General features: G+C 41.2%; 2 protein-coding genes across 4 annotated transcripts; one reads left to right on the top strand and one right to left on the bottom strand.

The window, feature by feature from the left end:
• The first annotated feature begins 1,336 nt into the window (after nucleotides 1-1,336).
• Nucleotides 1,337-9,180, top strand: LOC124685098 (histone-lysine N-methyltransferase CLF-like). Of its 2 annotated transcripts, none has more exons than XM_047219407.1 (16): nucleotides 1,337-1,620; nucleotides 1,895-1,969; nucleotides 2,064-2,383; nucleotides 2,502-2,633; nucleotides 3,330-3,414; nucleotides 3,522-3,671; nucleotides 3,756-3,803; nucleotides 3,867-3,938; nucleotides 4,045-4,610; nucleotides 5,459-5,594; nucleotides 5,681-5,901; nucleotides 6,208-6,339; nucleotides 7,361-7,451; nucleotides 8,215-8,262; nucleotides 8,351-8,479; nucleotides 8,640-9,180. In XM_047219407.1, the coding sequence occupies exons 1-16, from the start codon at nucleotides 1,573-1,575 to the stop codon at nucleotides 9,021-9,023; spliced, it is 2,637 nt and encodes an 878-aa protein (XP_047075363.1). In that variant the 5' UTR covers nucleotides 1,337-1,572; the 3' UTR covers nucleotides 9,024-9,180. The 2 variants fall into 2 exon arrangements, with proteins under 2 accessions (XP_047075363.1, XP_047075362.1); XM_047219406.1 differs by having other exon boundaries at nucleotides 1,337-1,656.
• Nucleotides 9,181-10,133: 953 nt separating this feature from the next.
• On the bottom strand, nucleotides 10,134-14,096 carry LOC124685099 (protein FAR1-RELATED SEQUENCE 9-like). 2 transcript variants are annotated; one of them, XM_047219409.1, is made up of 6 exons: nucleotides 13,795-14,096; nucleotides 11,612-13,676; nucleotides 11,409-11,539; nucleotides 11,253-11,327; nucleotides 10,767-10,842; nucleotides 10,134-10,545 (listed from the first exon to the last, which is right to left on the bottom strand). In XM_047219409.1, the coding sequence occupies exons 2-5, from the start codon at nucleotides 13,152-13,154 to the stop codon at nucleotides 10,777-10,779; spliced, it is 1,815 nt and encodes a 604-aa protein (XP_047075365.1). In that variant the 5' UTR covers nucleotides 13,155-13,676; nucleotides 13,795-14,096; the 3' UTR covers nucleotides 10,134-10,545; nucleotides 10,767-10,776. The 2 variants fall into 2 exon arrangements, with proteins under 2 accessions (XP_047075365.1, XP_047075364.1); XM_047219408.1 differs by having other exon boundaries at nucleotides 11,612-14,096.
• Between the last annotated feature and the right edge of the window lie 1,312 nt (nucleotides 14,097-15,408).

Genomic DNA, 15,408 nt, shown 5'->3' with positions numbered 1-15,408 from the left:
AGTTTTTGGGAGATAGTTATCAATTTTTTTTGTATGCCATTCGATCTGGTCTATAAGCTAGATCCAAGTCGGCGGAATAGATGAAAAATGGTTTCCATCTAATGGTTTCGAAAAATCTTTTTTCAAGAAAAAGTAATATTTGACCTATCCTCTAAGCCACATCAATTTTCGTCGGAAACCCCAAATGAGCGAACATGTGCAGTTCTTATGCTTCTTTTTCGAAATCAGTTCTTATGCTTCTGATTCCGAGTTATCGAATTGATTAGGTTTATCACAGGAGCCATATATGACGCCTCCAGGTCGGCGGTAATTTCATCTTTGAAAGGAAGGTGATTAATTTTTCTTATGTTAGATCTAAAATCGACGGGAATAGTCAAAGATGATTCGATCTACTTTGTAACGATTTTTGGGAAAGAAATCTAAGAAAAGGATTTTATAACCTGGTGAAAGCTAAAAGAGAAGAAAATGATTTGATCTGAAGAAAAAGAAGAGAAGAGTGATTTCGCGAAAAAAAAAAGTGTAGACGAAGCTGACGTGGCTCCAAAGGGCCGGGCCTTGTTGTCGGGAGGTCCCACAGCACCACCACAGTGCGGGCGCCGCCGCAGAACGACACCACGACCGGATGGCCGCCGCCGCCGCTCGCGGTGGGGGTTCGACCCGGAGAAAGAGAGATCGAGGCCTCGAGGGAGAGACATAGTGTAGGCTGCAGTCCGGCGCTCCGCCCAACGTGGCTTGGACCCCGTGCGGCTGCGAAATTCCTCCTTCTCCGCCGCGCCCTAGAGTGCCTCCTGCGCGCGCCGCCGCCGCCATCCCGCTCTACCTCGCCGCGTCCATGCTGTCTCCGCAGCCTGGGGCATATTGGTTTCTGATCAGGTACGAGGTCGAGTCATCCCGTGGTTGCTTCAAACCCCAAAACTAACCTCCGCCAGGCACGCCGTGCGGTTGGATTCCGCCCTCTAATCACGAAATGTGGGCCGGTTGATGTAAGCGCTACCGATGTGAAGCTCGAGTCCGTTCTCGGCGTGTTGTTCCCCACGCTTGTTGTATTCACTAGTTACCAATCACATTTTGGGATGTCCTGTCCTGCTCATGTTTTGCTAACTCATTAGAGCAACTTTAGCAGTAATGGAAAATCACTTGACAGTATATGAGTCCCGCAACCTGTTGAGATAGTGAAAAAAATGCATATTGTCAGACCATTTCTACTCTATTTGTATGAGCATGCATATAAACTCTGTTCCAACTCTAGTTTGATATCAATCAATATACAATTTAAACTTTTCATGTATCTGATAGCAGGGAGAGGAGAGGCACCAGCCACCCACAAGCTCGACCCAGCCACGAACGGGCTCAATCGGTGGCGGGGAGCTCCTGTCGCGGCCGAAATCGGCGCCTGCGGCGTGTGAGGCCCGCGAGCTCGACGAAGAGGCCTCACCAGTGGCAGGGCAGGGTGGACGGCTGATTTGCGCAGAAGCACCAAGTGGCAGCAAATCCAAGGCGCCTGGGCCCCTGGGCCGAGCTCGCGGCGCCGGCCATGGCACGAGCTCGCCCGCCTCACTGGCATGGGCAGGAATGGGGCAGCGGGGCTCGAGGAAGCCTCGCAGCAGTGCGGTGCTTGCGGTGAGTTGGGCGCCGGAACAACCACCCTCTGAAAAAGTACAGTTATTTCTTCACTGTGTGCCGTCTTTTTTCAGTATCTGCTAGTCTTACAAGTTTGTCCATATATGAGGATTCTCGAGTTATCCTGAGCCGCGCAACATTGGACACTTGCATCTTTTTTTACTAACAGTAAACTGGGACATTGAGAGTTCTCTCTATATAACGTTTTTACTGCTTTATCCTTGTTTGCCCAAGTTCAGTACTGTTCTTAGCAATTCAGCTACTCTCTATGTAGGACCCCGAATACGTGTTAGGCATTATTGAATCGTTGAAGACGAAGGTTATAGAAGATCGTTTTACCTGCAGCAAGGTGCTTTGGAAACCACACATTCTGTACTTCTCAGTGTCTTTTTTCACTCATTCCTGGTGTTATTTTCGTTCTGATTGCTATGTTTTTTTTCCAGAAAAAGATAGAGGAGAACAGGAGTAAGCTCACTACCGTTACACGAAATACTAGCAATACTTCAGAGGTCTGGCAAAGAAATACATCAAAAGGCACCGACTTAGTCTCGAATCTGCTGACAAGTAGGCAAGATGATGCACTCTGTTCCATGCATAGTCTTGGAGTATCACCCGCTGAGGAAGATATTGTCAGTTATGAAAAACAAACTCCGGATGCCACATCAACTGTGTTGGGTGGAAATCCAGATGCACTCATTACGCCAATTAAACTACCAGAAGTACTGAGACTTCCGTGTTATACAACATGGACGTTATTGCACAGGTCTGTTTATAATCACATGCACTTCTCAGCTTCCCCGAACCCCTTTTGCGTACAGAAGTGTTCCTTTAGTAATGTTTCATAGGGTTCTTGAGACAAGATTTCTCGCGGTTTCATGTAGGAACCAGCAGACGGCGGAAGACCAATCTGTTCGACAAAAGATTTATTATGATTCAAATTGTGGTGAAGCTTTAGTTTACAACGATGAAGAGGGAAAAAATGAGTTCAAAGGTTTTGAAGATTATATTATTCGGTAAACAAACTGGGTGTTTCCTTTTTTTTTTGAATTACTGTATCTTACTCAGGCTTAGCTTCTGCACTTATTTGTGATTAACATCAGCTATGGTCTAAGAATCACAGCTTTTTGAATGATTGCTATTGCACTTGCTTTTCTTAAAGCTTTGCTGTATTTTCCTTAAGAGAACACACTATATCAGGATACATAAGCAATTTACATTTATTTTGACTGCTAATTGACATTTCCTAGAATAAACACTTCACTTTGAAATTAAAGGCTGTCACATTTTTATTTTAAAAATAAGTTATCAAAATTTATAAAGTATTCAATTAATGCAAATACAAAATGTCACTTATGTAGTTATTTACGTGATGTCGCTGCAGCTGTCTTAAGTGTTAATTTTTTCAAAATGTTCAATGGAGGTGCATAATCAAACTAGGCTAGCTTGGACCCCCAGGAAAGTAAGCTTATTTTTGTTTTACTCCAAACTGGGTGGACGTCTTGTGTTACCCTCATATAGGTCAAGGAACATAAATATGGAGTTCACGTCGTGTAGCTCTAATCTGAGTATTCTGTTGATGACTTTTCACCTTCCTTAACCTTGATAGATCAACAATAGATTTTGGCTTCTGCTATATGATGCTCTCCTCTCACTGGGTATTTTGATGATTTGGTGTAATAAATTATGTTCCTCCGCAACTCTTTTGTTAGGATGACCATTGAAGGATGCGGCGAGTCTAATGCAGTGCTTGAAACCCTAGCTCAACATATTAATAGGGCTGCTGATGATATAAAGGCTAGTTTTCTCTTCAGTCAGTTATTCTCAATAGCATTTTGGCTTTTCCTTTTCCAGTTCACCTTTTCACTATAGTGACAATTAACACACACAACCCTAATCTACAGGCCAGATATGAGATCCTACATGGGGAGAAAACTGAGGGTTCTGTTAAAGAAATGTCCAAACTTAATGCCAACGTGGAAGATGTCTACCGTGATAAAGATTTGGATGCAGCATTGGATTCCTTTGACAATCTCTTTTGTCGGCGATGTCTGGTATGTCCATCTATTAACCACCACGTGATTTCTGTAATACCTCTGGTTTGCTGATGAATATTCTGCTCATCTTGACATTGGCAGGTTTTTGATTGCAGTCTGCATGGGTGTTCTGAAGATTTATTATTTCCTGTAAGTTTTGAAGTTATTTCCAAAACTGTGTGCGTTTTCTAATTTCTGGCTTTCTTTATACAGACAGAAAAGCAATCACCTTGGAACAGCATGGACGATAATGGTGTACCATGTGGTATTCATTGTTATAAACTGGTTGGTATTTTTATGTTCTATGACTTCTGAAAAGTTGTCTTGTGAGACAATTTAGCTCAGGAAAGATACTACATTGATATTGCTTTTGCGAACTATATTTTCGCAGGCCTCCAAACTAGATTCTACTACCACAATTGATCCTTACATGACTATTGATACCGAGACAACTTGCTTATCGGATCATACAAGGAAGCAGTTAGCCTCAAATAAGAAAAAACAGGGTGAAAACTCTTCAACCCAAAGGGTTGCCTCAGAAAGCAACGACTCAGAAGTACATCCAACAAGCAATAAATCTCCGCAGCAAATCAGCCCAAAAGATAGAATCAAGAAAAGGACTAAGTCTGGTGGGTGCCCTTGGCCAAGGAAGCTTAGATCCCGTACACTGAATGGACACAAAGATTCAGTTGCATCCCCACAACAGATTTATCCAAGCACAAGAAGTACTCAGAAGAAGGATGCACCTCAAATGGAGAACACAGCTTTAGCGGAAGATCATAATGATTCAACGGAGGGAAAAAATACTGAACATTCAGCAACATATGGTCATGATAGTTTGCAGAAAGAAGAATCTGCTGATGGGAATATATGCAGGCAAGAAGATAATGGTAGATCCTGGAAGGTGATTGAGAAAGAGCTTCTAGTCAAAGGTTTGGAGATTTTCGGAAGGAACAGGTTGGACGATTCATCTATGATTTATATCAGTGTTTTCGATACCATGAACTTAATGTTAATGTGTTGCTTCCTTTTATACAACCAGTCAGGTGATATTTTTTGTGTAGCTTTGCATAACCTGTAAACATGTTACTGAACTGAGTAAAAGGTTATGTGGGAAAGGATATACCATTTTTAAGTTGGATAAGGCATCATAAGGTGATTGACCCCGGCCTTGTTGCCTAAGCTACTCCTAAGTGCCTCAGGCGCGCAAAATGCCAAGGCGCTGCCAGGGCACCTTGCCGCCTAAGTGTCCATAAGGCAGCGTCTTAAAATCCATGGGATATATCCCGCCATACAGAAAACTTTGGCCATGGTTCCTTAGTGAGTAAATTTATGTATAATTTATGCCTTTTACTTACACATTTTTCATCATCCTACAAGTGCGGAATGGTTGTGGGGTTTGTAAAAATGTTGGAAAAGAAAATCTTTATGAATTTTCTATTATTAAACATTGCATGAATATGGCCTTCTGCTTAGAACCATATACTAAAAAAAATCGACTCATGGTTAAATTTCGAAATGTTGACTGCACAGATCCCACTACAACTTATATTGGGCACTGATTTTCCTAGGCACAAAACTAGTTGTTTTTCCAGGAAAATTTGCAAGCACATAACACTTAATGTGTTTTTTTCCAAATCACCTCTGTCCGTTATCATTATTGTAGTCATAAGTTTACCCTGCTTTTCAGAATTATTCGTTATAATTTTTTTATGACTTCTGCGTTTCATTGAATAGATAGAGTTATACAAACCTGCTAGGAGGCACAGTACATGTTATAATACCCATGGATTTTTTTCATGCAGTTGTTTGATTGCTCGAAACCTTCTTGGTGGAATGAAAACATGCAGCGATATTTTTCAGTATATGAATTATACTGATAACAGCAGCGTATCTGGAGTTCTTAACGGTCTTGATTCTCTTGCTGACGGACATATAGAGGTAGGGTTCAATGTACTCCTCTACTTTTATTTCATTTTTGCCCCTGGTGGCATCTAATGTTAGTGCTGCCAATGTTGACATCACAGGAACATGAGTTGCGCGTCAGATCACGGTTTTTTAGAAGGCGAGGAAAAGTCCGTCGTTTGAAGCACACCTCAAAATCTGCAGGCTACCATCTTATAAGGAAAAGAATTGCAGAAAGGAATGGTCAGCTTTATCAGCAATATAATCCATGTGGTTGTCAATCGGCATGTGGGAAAGAGTGTCCGTGTCTGAAAAATGGGACACGCTGTGAAAAATACTGTGGGTGAGTTGATTGTTTTCCTCTAAGAAACTTGCGTTATTATGCTTAACATTCCATGCATGTGAAGATCCTCAGTTCTGCAATAGATGGATCAACGTAGAATAAAATAAAATAAAATCAAATACTACTATTGGATTGTTGATAATTTGTTGTTTCGTCTGAGAAATTTTGAATAATGATGATTGGAATGAGCTATACTAATGCATGAACACACAGATGGTAACATGCAAACAATTTGGTATCCTCATCCTGCTGTCTTATTAGAAAATTGTATTTCTGTGTGAATATTTCTGCCTTTTTGCATTCCAGGTGTCCGAAAATGTGCAATAATCGTTTTCGAGGTTGTCATTGTGCAAAGGGCCAGTGTCGCAGTCGCCAGTGCCCATGCTTTGCTTCTGACAGGGAATGTGATCCCGATGTGTGCAGAAACTGCTGGGTAGGGTATGTATTTACAACCCGACGAACCTTTTTGTAGTTCATTTATAATTATCACTTGAAAATTGCAACATTCATACATGTTAATTTCGTTCTTCGCACTTCTATGATCGAACCTGTACGGATGTACCAGAGACAGAGTAGTTCCAATTGACCACCTGCACCTGTGGAACTTGGCATGATACTTCTGTTTTGCCACCAGATATTTTGAAATTAGATAGTGCATTTGAAATCGCATGCAACAGCAACAAGTAAATGTGCAAGTTCTAAGTTGCCAAATTACAAGTCTATGTGGCAATTTGCAAAAGCTCAGAGCTATCAGTTATGCAAGTTTGTCATCAATTACGAAAAGCTTTGTTGGATGACGAATCTTTTCTTGTGAGTGCAGACATAATCTTGCTTGCTTATAGTGTAGTATCTCAAGATACTCAGTTCTGCAATTAGAAGCTTAAACAATGGGATTGAATATGATAAGTTAATAAAATAAGTTCTGTAGCCATCACTAATAGCTATGTCTGACAATCATCAAGCTTAGTAATTTGACATGATACTGACAATTTGCTAACATACTTGATTGGGTGCTCATGTGTGCTAGTGCATTATTTAAAGGGCTGAAAGCTTACCTGCTTCCCCTTTGTGTATGTACTTTGATCAACTCTGCTCAAACTGATGTAATGATATACTATTTAAATTCATTGGAACAATATCTTATTTATGATCTGAACTTCTAAAGTTTCATTCTGAAAAATCATGTCAATTATAGAAAATCCTCTGATTTCATAGTTTAATTTCAATTCGTATGCATTTATACAAGAATTAAAACAGCAAAATTTGGATAGCAGATGCAGTTGAGTAAAAAAATGCAGAATGATGTTTTGTTATCTTACATATGCTGAAAGTGAAATCCAGTTATGATCCTTTTCACCGCAATCATGATTAAGAACTTGTTCTATTAATGCCCTGTGGAAGTGGTTTGTACTACAGCCTTTCTAGTATAACATTGAACCGTTCGTTTTCTAACCTGTAGGTGCGGTGATGGTACATTGGGATTTCCCAAGGAAAGAGGTGATAATTATGAATGCCGGAACATGAAAGTGCTTCTTAAACAACAACAAAGGGTAAAAGTTATTAACTTATGTTTAACAATTGTTGTGGGCATCTTGTTTATTATTTCTTTGAGTCTACATGGTTTAGTGATTTCTTTAGTCCTGTTGTTTACCAAAGTAAAGACAATGAAAAGAACAACAAGTTCTTTGTGTGCAGAACTGCAGGCACAGTTGTCCAATCCATTAAGTTGTACTTATAGATAGTTTCACCTGATCATGGACTGAACTGGTAGATGCAATTTAGACATAATTTAACTGTCTAGATTTCTTTTGGCTACTTCTCGTTACTGTTGAAGCTGGTAACGATGTAGCAATGGTTAAAGACTCTTCAGGAACAGATTTCTTTTGAATGATGGCTTTTTTTGTGTGGGTGTTCCGGGCAGTTATACATCAGTTAGAATATGAAAACAAACCGAGACATCAAAGTTGATTCAAGTCGGGCACTTTTTCATCAAACTTTTCTTACCATCAATTTAAGTTCAGCAGGATTCAAGTCGGGCACTTTTTCATCAAACTTTTCTTACCATCAATTTAAGTTCAGCAGGCCTTAGGGCAGACTGAAGTATAAATTGTAAGAGATTATGAAGTATAAAGCAAAGTCCATTTTTATGTTCGTGGTGGACTTAATGCTGGCCAGTAAAACACATGCCTCCCAATAAAATTCCCCCTTTGTATAGAGAAATAAAGTATTCACTTTCTATTAGAACGTCCTGGTTCTCTTTCGAACAAAATGTTCTTCTGGTGGCATTGAATTAGTCATGACTTCTTTTTTCAGATCTTACTTGGGAGATCTGACGTTAGTGGCTGGGGAGCATTCCTCAAGGTAAAAAAAATTCCTCCTTCCTTCATTGTTCTTCCCTTTTACCTGAGAATACTGTTGGCAAGCATGAATATCTTTTCACAATCTTCAGAATGCTGTTGGCAAGGATGAATATCTTGGGGAGTACACTGGGGAGCTTATCTCCCACACAGAAGCAGACATCCGTGGAACAATATATGACCTTGAGAATTCGTCGTTCCTTTTCAACTTAAATAACGAGGTAGGTGTACAGAAATACCAGTTATAGTCTGCAAACATTCAGGGTTACATGCTGGACTGGCTGCTGAGTTATTGTTCTCGCCAACTCGATTAATTCACAAACCTGTATTTCATATTTGATCCAGACACTGGCTGTTGCTTATGCTACTGTTTCGATGCAGTTTGTTCTCGATGCCCGCAGAATGGGCAACAAGCTGAAGTTTGCCAACCATTCCCATGATCCAAATTGCTATGCCAAGGTTATGTTTGTGGCAGGCGATCATAGGGTAGGCATATTCGCCAAAGAACGGCTTGGCGTGGGCGAGGAGATCTTCTATGATTACCACTACAAGCCTGAAGAAACACCAGTGTGGGCTCTGAAGCCTGATGCTCCTGGAGCGAAAGATCCTGGGCAACGTTCCTGCAGGCGAGGAAAGAAGCCTGGTGCTCCTGGAGTGAAAGACCCTGGGCAAGCTTCCAGCGCACGAGCAAAGAAGCCTGATGCTCCTGGAGCGGAAGACCCAGGGCAACCTTCCTGTGCGCAAGCAAAGATGCCTGCCCTCTGAAGAGAACAGCATCGATCAATTTTATTTTGCTCAGGGCTAAAATTCAAGACATTGGCGCCTGTAATTGAATGAACTGTGCATTCGTTGGCCCCTGATTGCTGTATCAGAACCCCAGTGTTATCAGAACTTGTTGGAACATGAACAACTTTTGGAACCAGTATGGTTGCTGTGTGGCTGGTGTTTTTATTTTACCCTTTTAGAAGTGCTTGTAGTTATAAAATAGGTTCTGAAAATTTGAGAACATGAAGTTCACAATAGCACTTGACATGGCATAAACTAAATCTGCTTGTCCAAATGACAGTATTTATAGCTGATAACTGGAAATAAAATTTGTTTTACCCTTTTGAAATATCAGGTGCTAGCACATATACTCAATATCTGGACACATGCGTATCCAGAGAAAGTTGAGTCAATTAATTTGGAACAGAGGAAGTAGAATAGTAGGTTATGGTCCAGTTTTTGAGTAATATATGGATTCTGTAGTTTTTGCTCAACTTCTTCCTTCTCACTGGATGCCAAGTGGGCGGGGCAGTACAGTAAAAAGTGTATTGCGGAGGAAAGATGGAGCTCTTGAAGGGGGAAAATATCTAGTGATACCACACCTCACATGATACTATGATACCACTTCATAAAATTTAATTTTGTAAGTGACAAAAAAATTTACAATAAAATTGTGGCTGTTCACAAGATGTGTGTTTACATTGTCTACAATTTTTCAGATCCAAATTTAAAATACACAAAAAGAAACAAAAAAGACAAATGTTGTGTGAATAGTGGCATTTTGTGTTTTTGTCTTTATGTGACACTATTCATGCTGGATTTCTCTTTTTTGTTTCTCTAAGGATTTTTCGAGTTTGGTTATGAAAGTTACAGGGTATGTAAACACAAGTCTTGTGAACACCCAGAAATTTGGTTTCGAATTTTTTGACATTTACAATTTAAAATTTAAAGAGTGGTATCATACTATCATGGTATCAAATAAGGTGTGGTATCACTAGATATGTTCTTTGAGGTCTCAATTTCTGTTGGCCCAACTCACGCCAGAAATGAAGCTTAATTCGGCTTCTCATCCAAAGGAACGTGCTCCCTCTTGAATCGTTTTCAAACAGGACTCCAGGGTCCTGTTCATAGCTAATCAAGGGATATTCTCGTTTTAGAACTTGCATCTATAATTGATTGCTTACTCATGTGAGGTTAACAGCTATAATTGATTGACTACTCATATGACATGTGAGGTTAACAATAAGCTACGCCAAGAAGCCACACTGCAACGGGATACATAATTAATCCTATAAGTCTATCCTCGGTGGAGAAGAAATGCCACGAGACAGGATAGCTCTTCCTCTCAAGAGTAGCATCTCAGGAAACCAACAAGCCAAGCACCATGATCCCTCTAATGGTTGAAACCGCTTTCCCTTTCTTTCCTTCCTTGGCACCCAGCATAAGTTATAGGGCGCTATAAGATTCACGCTGGCAGATGGTAGCAGCCATCTCCAAGGAAAATTTGTTCAAACACATCTACCTGAAAGTTAAAAGCAACAAGAAAATAGAGCAAAAGTTACTATCATCACCACTCACGACTTCTATCCAGCTACGATGTTCGAGGTATTGAAGAAATGCAACGGTGATACAAGCCCTGGTCCTACCATCCTAGTTCCACGCAGAGTAGCCAAAGCAATATGCTAATGAAGCCAGTTTCATATGGTAGCATGGAAAACAATCATTATTCAAAAAAATGTATACCTTGTATCCTTTAGATGTTTTTCGCGCCACCGAAGTTTGAATTTGGACGCAATATTGCGGGATATGTTGACAAATCCTGTTGGCCATAAGTGAATAAACAACGATAAAGTTCACAGAAAACAGGAGGCCGAGAACACTTCAGCCTTTCTATTGACGCTATGCATGCAGTGCTAGTGAAATCCTAAACCCATCTACCAAGTTAACAGATGGTACACATGTTACTGACTGGCAGAAAAACATAGAAAAGTATGACGTAGTTGTGGTGAAGGTTTGCTCAGTATGGTCTACAACTCTACATGGTCATGTACTTCTGCAGTTTTTCTTCGAGGAACAACATGTACTTCTGTATGGAAGCATTTGTCCAAATTTATTTGCTTCAATATATCCACTTATGAGTTCCACAATGCCGTTTAGTAATACTGATAATGCACAGCTGAATAGCGGACGGAACAAGTTTTGATAAGGATAATCTGCCACCGAGAATACCTGTGGTGCACAAACAGGCATAGTATTCGGATTTAAGAAGATCTGGTTTGGTTGCATAGGAGTAGATGGATAAGCCTGCAAAACATGAACCATGCTGGTATAAGATCAGTTGAATGCCAGAAGGAGAGAAAAGTTCTTGCACATATTTATGTGTACCTGGTAGTAAACTGGTCTTCCAATTGTTGCATTACCATGTGCATCTTGTGCAGATTGAAACTGCTGCCCATTAGTTTGGGCAAGTAGTTCCGGAGCAGCTGAGGAAGATGCCAGGGCTTGCTTTGCTTTTTCTGCAGTAAAGTATTTTTTTAATACAAATTCATGTGCTATAAGCATGAGGTGAGTTGAGAGATGCTACTTACTGGTGCTTGGTCCTTTAGATGATTTCTTCTTCCCCCTTTTATTGGCATCTTTTGCAGATTGAGCACGCAGATTTCTCATCTCGAAGAACACTTCCAGTGCCTTCTCCCCTGTTTCAAGAGAATCCCAGAATATCTTTCTTGCTTCCTCCAGTTCCTGGCTCTTCAACACAAGGTTATACGCATACTGCATTGCACGGTTGCGATACGCAAGTTCAGCCTCGGTACATTCCTGTTGTGTTGAATCCTCTTGACAAAGATTATACATGCTTCTCCTGGCATCTTTGGTCCAGCGTTTCAAAATGTACTTGTCAGGTATTGTATCCACATTCTGCAGGCTGAAGGCTTTCAGAGCATGAGAACAGAGAAGACCCATCCTTTCGAACTTTCTACAATCACAAGAGATTTCCATTGTAGATGTATCAAGAAGAACAGTCCACATTTTTGAACCCCTCCCCTGCATCGTTATGTCAAACCTCAATAAGGTTCCACCACAGGAACTTTCATCGCATGAAGTTGCTCCACATCCATCCAGAAATTCGGCCTCAAATAATTTGTAGATCCTATGCGTGTATGATTCCGCAGCCTGCTTCAGAACTGTACTATGCTTGATTGCGCGAACTGGAGCAGTTTGGCTGCAGCGAAAATCCTCTTCCGATTCATTTGTACGTAGAGTTTTTACAACCTTTTCCAGCAAGAGGGCAAACCGTGTAAGAGAAGTAGATTCATCAGCAACCCCAGTGAGGATATTGTTTGAGACCTCTCCCCACTGCGATGAATTGATCCCACCATCAAAAGTTTCTTTGTTAAATACAGAGCACCATCTATTATGAAACTTGTAAAGATCATTGAGCCAATTATTATCCTCTAGTTTGTATTCATTTAGCATAGCTGCCCAAGATTCCTCCATCTCCGCTTCCGTGTCAGATCCTTGCATGCACTTCATAAACATGTTTTGAAATGCTTGAGAAGTGTTTATAGTGCCTAAATGAGCCTGTGCATTCTTCAGAATATGCCAGTAGGAAAAGCAATGCTGCGTGTTAGGAAACACCTGCTCGGCTGCCTGCATAATAGCCTCATCCTGATCAGTGAAGATGGACTTTGGCGATCGGCCGCCCATTGACTCCAAAAATGATCTGAATAGCCAGGTATAGGACGCTGTGGAGTCATCTAACAAGAATGCACACCCAAAAACAATATTATGCCAATGGTGGTTAACTCCAACGAAAGGGGCACATATGAGGCTATATTTATTTGTGCGGTAGGTTGTGTCAAATATAACAGCATCTCCAAAGCAGTCATAATCGTTTCTACTTTTGCCATCCCTGAAGAAGAAGTTAGTCATGCGACCTTCTTGATCAACTTGGACATCCCAATAAAACATTCCTTCCTCGTTGGTTCTACGCTTGAAATAGCTTACAAGACTTTGGCTGTCTGCTGCCTCAACTAGTGTTATATTCTGCACGTTCTCCTGATTGTAGCACTCCCTTACAGTGTAGCCTGGAGGCTCGGGAATATCAAGCGGCGGCCTTGCCAGAGAAACCATTGACTGGATGCAGTTCAGCAGATGCTGCAGGATCTATAACACCTGATTTCCCAACAGCAAACGACTTTGCGGATCTCAACATGTGCCTTTCCCCAGGTTTAGCCAACTGGTGGTTATGCACGGGAGCAAAGCGTATGACTGTCCAGCGCCCTTTCTCATCAACTCTAAAGCGAACCATCGCCTTGCAATTGGTTCTCGTGTCTGGCCGATTGAAATTTGCTTCCGTAACAGGCTCATCAGACTTAAGCCCTTCCTTTGAGCAGTAGTAATCTTTCGTCCGAATGCTCTTGGTGCCAATGAAGTAGGACTGTTTGCCCTTCCGGACGCTGAAACCAACTCGATGTCCGTAGTCGCAATACAGCCTGTATGCCTCCTCCTCACTGTGGACCATGCAACCAATAAGCTCTTCGGTTGCCTCCTTGCGGCTCAAACCATTTCCAGAGTCATCCCCCTTTTTCCCTTGTTCGCCATTCTTCTTCATTCGAAGCAATTCCTCTTGAGAGCCTTGTCTGATGTCCATTTCTACTCAAGAAGTTCCACAAGTGTTCATGTAAACAGCATCAGGGATGGGGGATCTACATACTAGTAATTTGTGTTTGGGTCTGAGTAATCAATCACTGGATGAGTAAGATGCTCATACCTCAAAACTGAATGTGCAATACTTCGGACGGGGTGGAGACAGCAGGGACGCGTAGAGTCAGAACAGGGGGCAGCGAGGGTGCGATGCGTCTGTGGTGACCCCAAGCTACGGCGTGCCTCGGCAGCTCTAGGGCACAGCTGGGTGGGGTTGGAGTTTGGATGGGTCAGAGAGCGAGATAGGTCACGGGAAGAAGAGGGAGACTGCGGGTTGGTGGAACTGAGTTGACGGGTGATGGCCGGCGGGTCTCGCCGGAGCCCGGCGATGGGGCGGGGGTTGGTCGCGCGGTGTACGACAGGGATGGTGGAACGGGTCCAAGGGTAATGGCGGCGGCGTTGCCTGGACCAGGTGTTCACGATGGAAGTGCACCACGTTAAATGGGCCGGAGGCGAAGTGTATGGGCTGTCACCATACGAATAAAGCCCATCTCATCTGGTCCATAGGTAAGAACCATCACAGGTATATGAACTCTCCGCAAAATGTATGACTAGAGGTGGAACCGTTCTGCTCTGTTTGTATGTTTATTTATTCATGTAATTTAAAAAATTCCCCTAAAAATGTAATTTAAATTTTTATTAATGAAATACATGATTGTTGTTAGAAAAAATCCTTTAGCATGCAATCACTTTTTTTTGTTCATCTGTTCATTATCCGTCGTCTGATTAGATAGAAGAAAAATTGAATCCAATATTTATATAAACTATACACTGTCTGATTTATGAGAAATACTGGGACAAAAATCACACATGTGAAGAGACTCATGGTCTACACAATGCAGCCACCTAACACAACAAACACACCTTCAGCTTTAGGCCCCCCCCCCCGACTTACACCACTCGGCACTAAAGCCACACACGAGCCGCAACACTGCAGGAACTACACATGTGACCGCCTTGTTAGCTTAAGGTGCAACGGATAACAAGGCAGCTTAGTATGTTAATGTGCATGTTCTAGATTGTGCAGCGATAGTATGCAACAAGGTCCAAGTAAAAAAATAATGCACTATGTTAGCATGCTAGCGTGAGAAGGCATTATTGAAAGATAAGGGTTTAACCATGTTTAGATACATGTAAGTCTCTATTATTACGTCGGATCAACATTCTGCGTTGAAAATGAAGGATACTAACAACATGTGCACGTTATATGCTATTTTTTTAGTGCTATTATGTGAGCATTATAAGATGGTGCTTTTAAAGGTATTATGTGGCAAGTCTATATTTGTATACTGAATAGGTAGCGAGAGGATATAAAATAATACAAACTAAACCTATTACCATGGTCAATGTGAAAAAGTTACCAACTATGGTGTGGAAAAACTACAACAATGAAAATATTTGTCATACTATGATTTGGTAAAACTACCATATCTAGATCAACATGAAAGTTATCACTTATAGTGTGGCAAAGCTACCATATCCATGTCAACATGAAAATTTATCAACCATGATGTCATAGAACTAACCTGACATTTCAAGGGCTGAGTTACCAATTAAAATTTATAGTTACCATATACACACGGGGCATAAAAATCATTTAGAAGATCACTAAAAGCTAATATGGTATAAGCATTGAGAATACCACATATATTGTGTTTATATATATCTAACAAGACTTTTC

The sequence above is a fragment of the Lolium rigidum genome, chromosome 1, assembly GCF_022539505.1.
Source record: "Lolium rigidum isolate FL_2022 chromosome 1, APGP_CSIRO_Lrig_0.1, whole genome shotgun sequence".
Lineage (NCBI taxonomy): Eukaryota > Viridiplantae > Streptophyta > Magnoliopsida > Poales > Poaceae > Lolium > Lolium rigidum.
The sequence above is the reverse complement of the archived record's forward strand: the minus strand, read 5'-3'. Positions and strand labels throughout refer to the sequence as shown.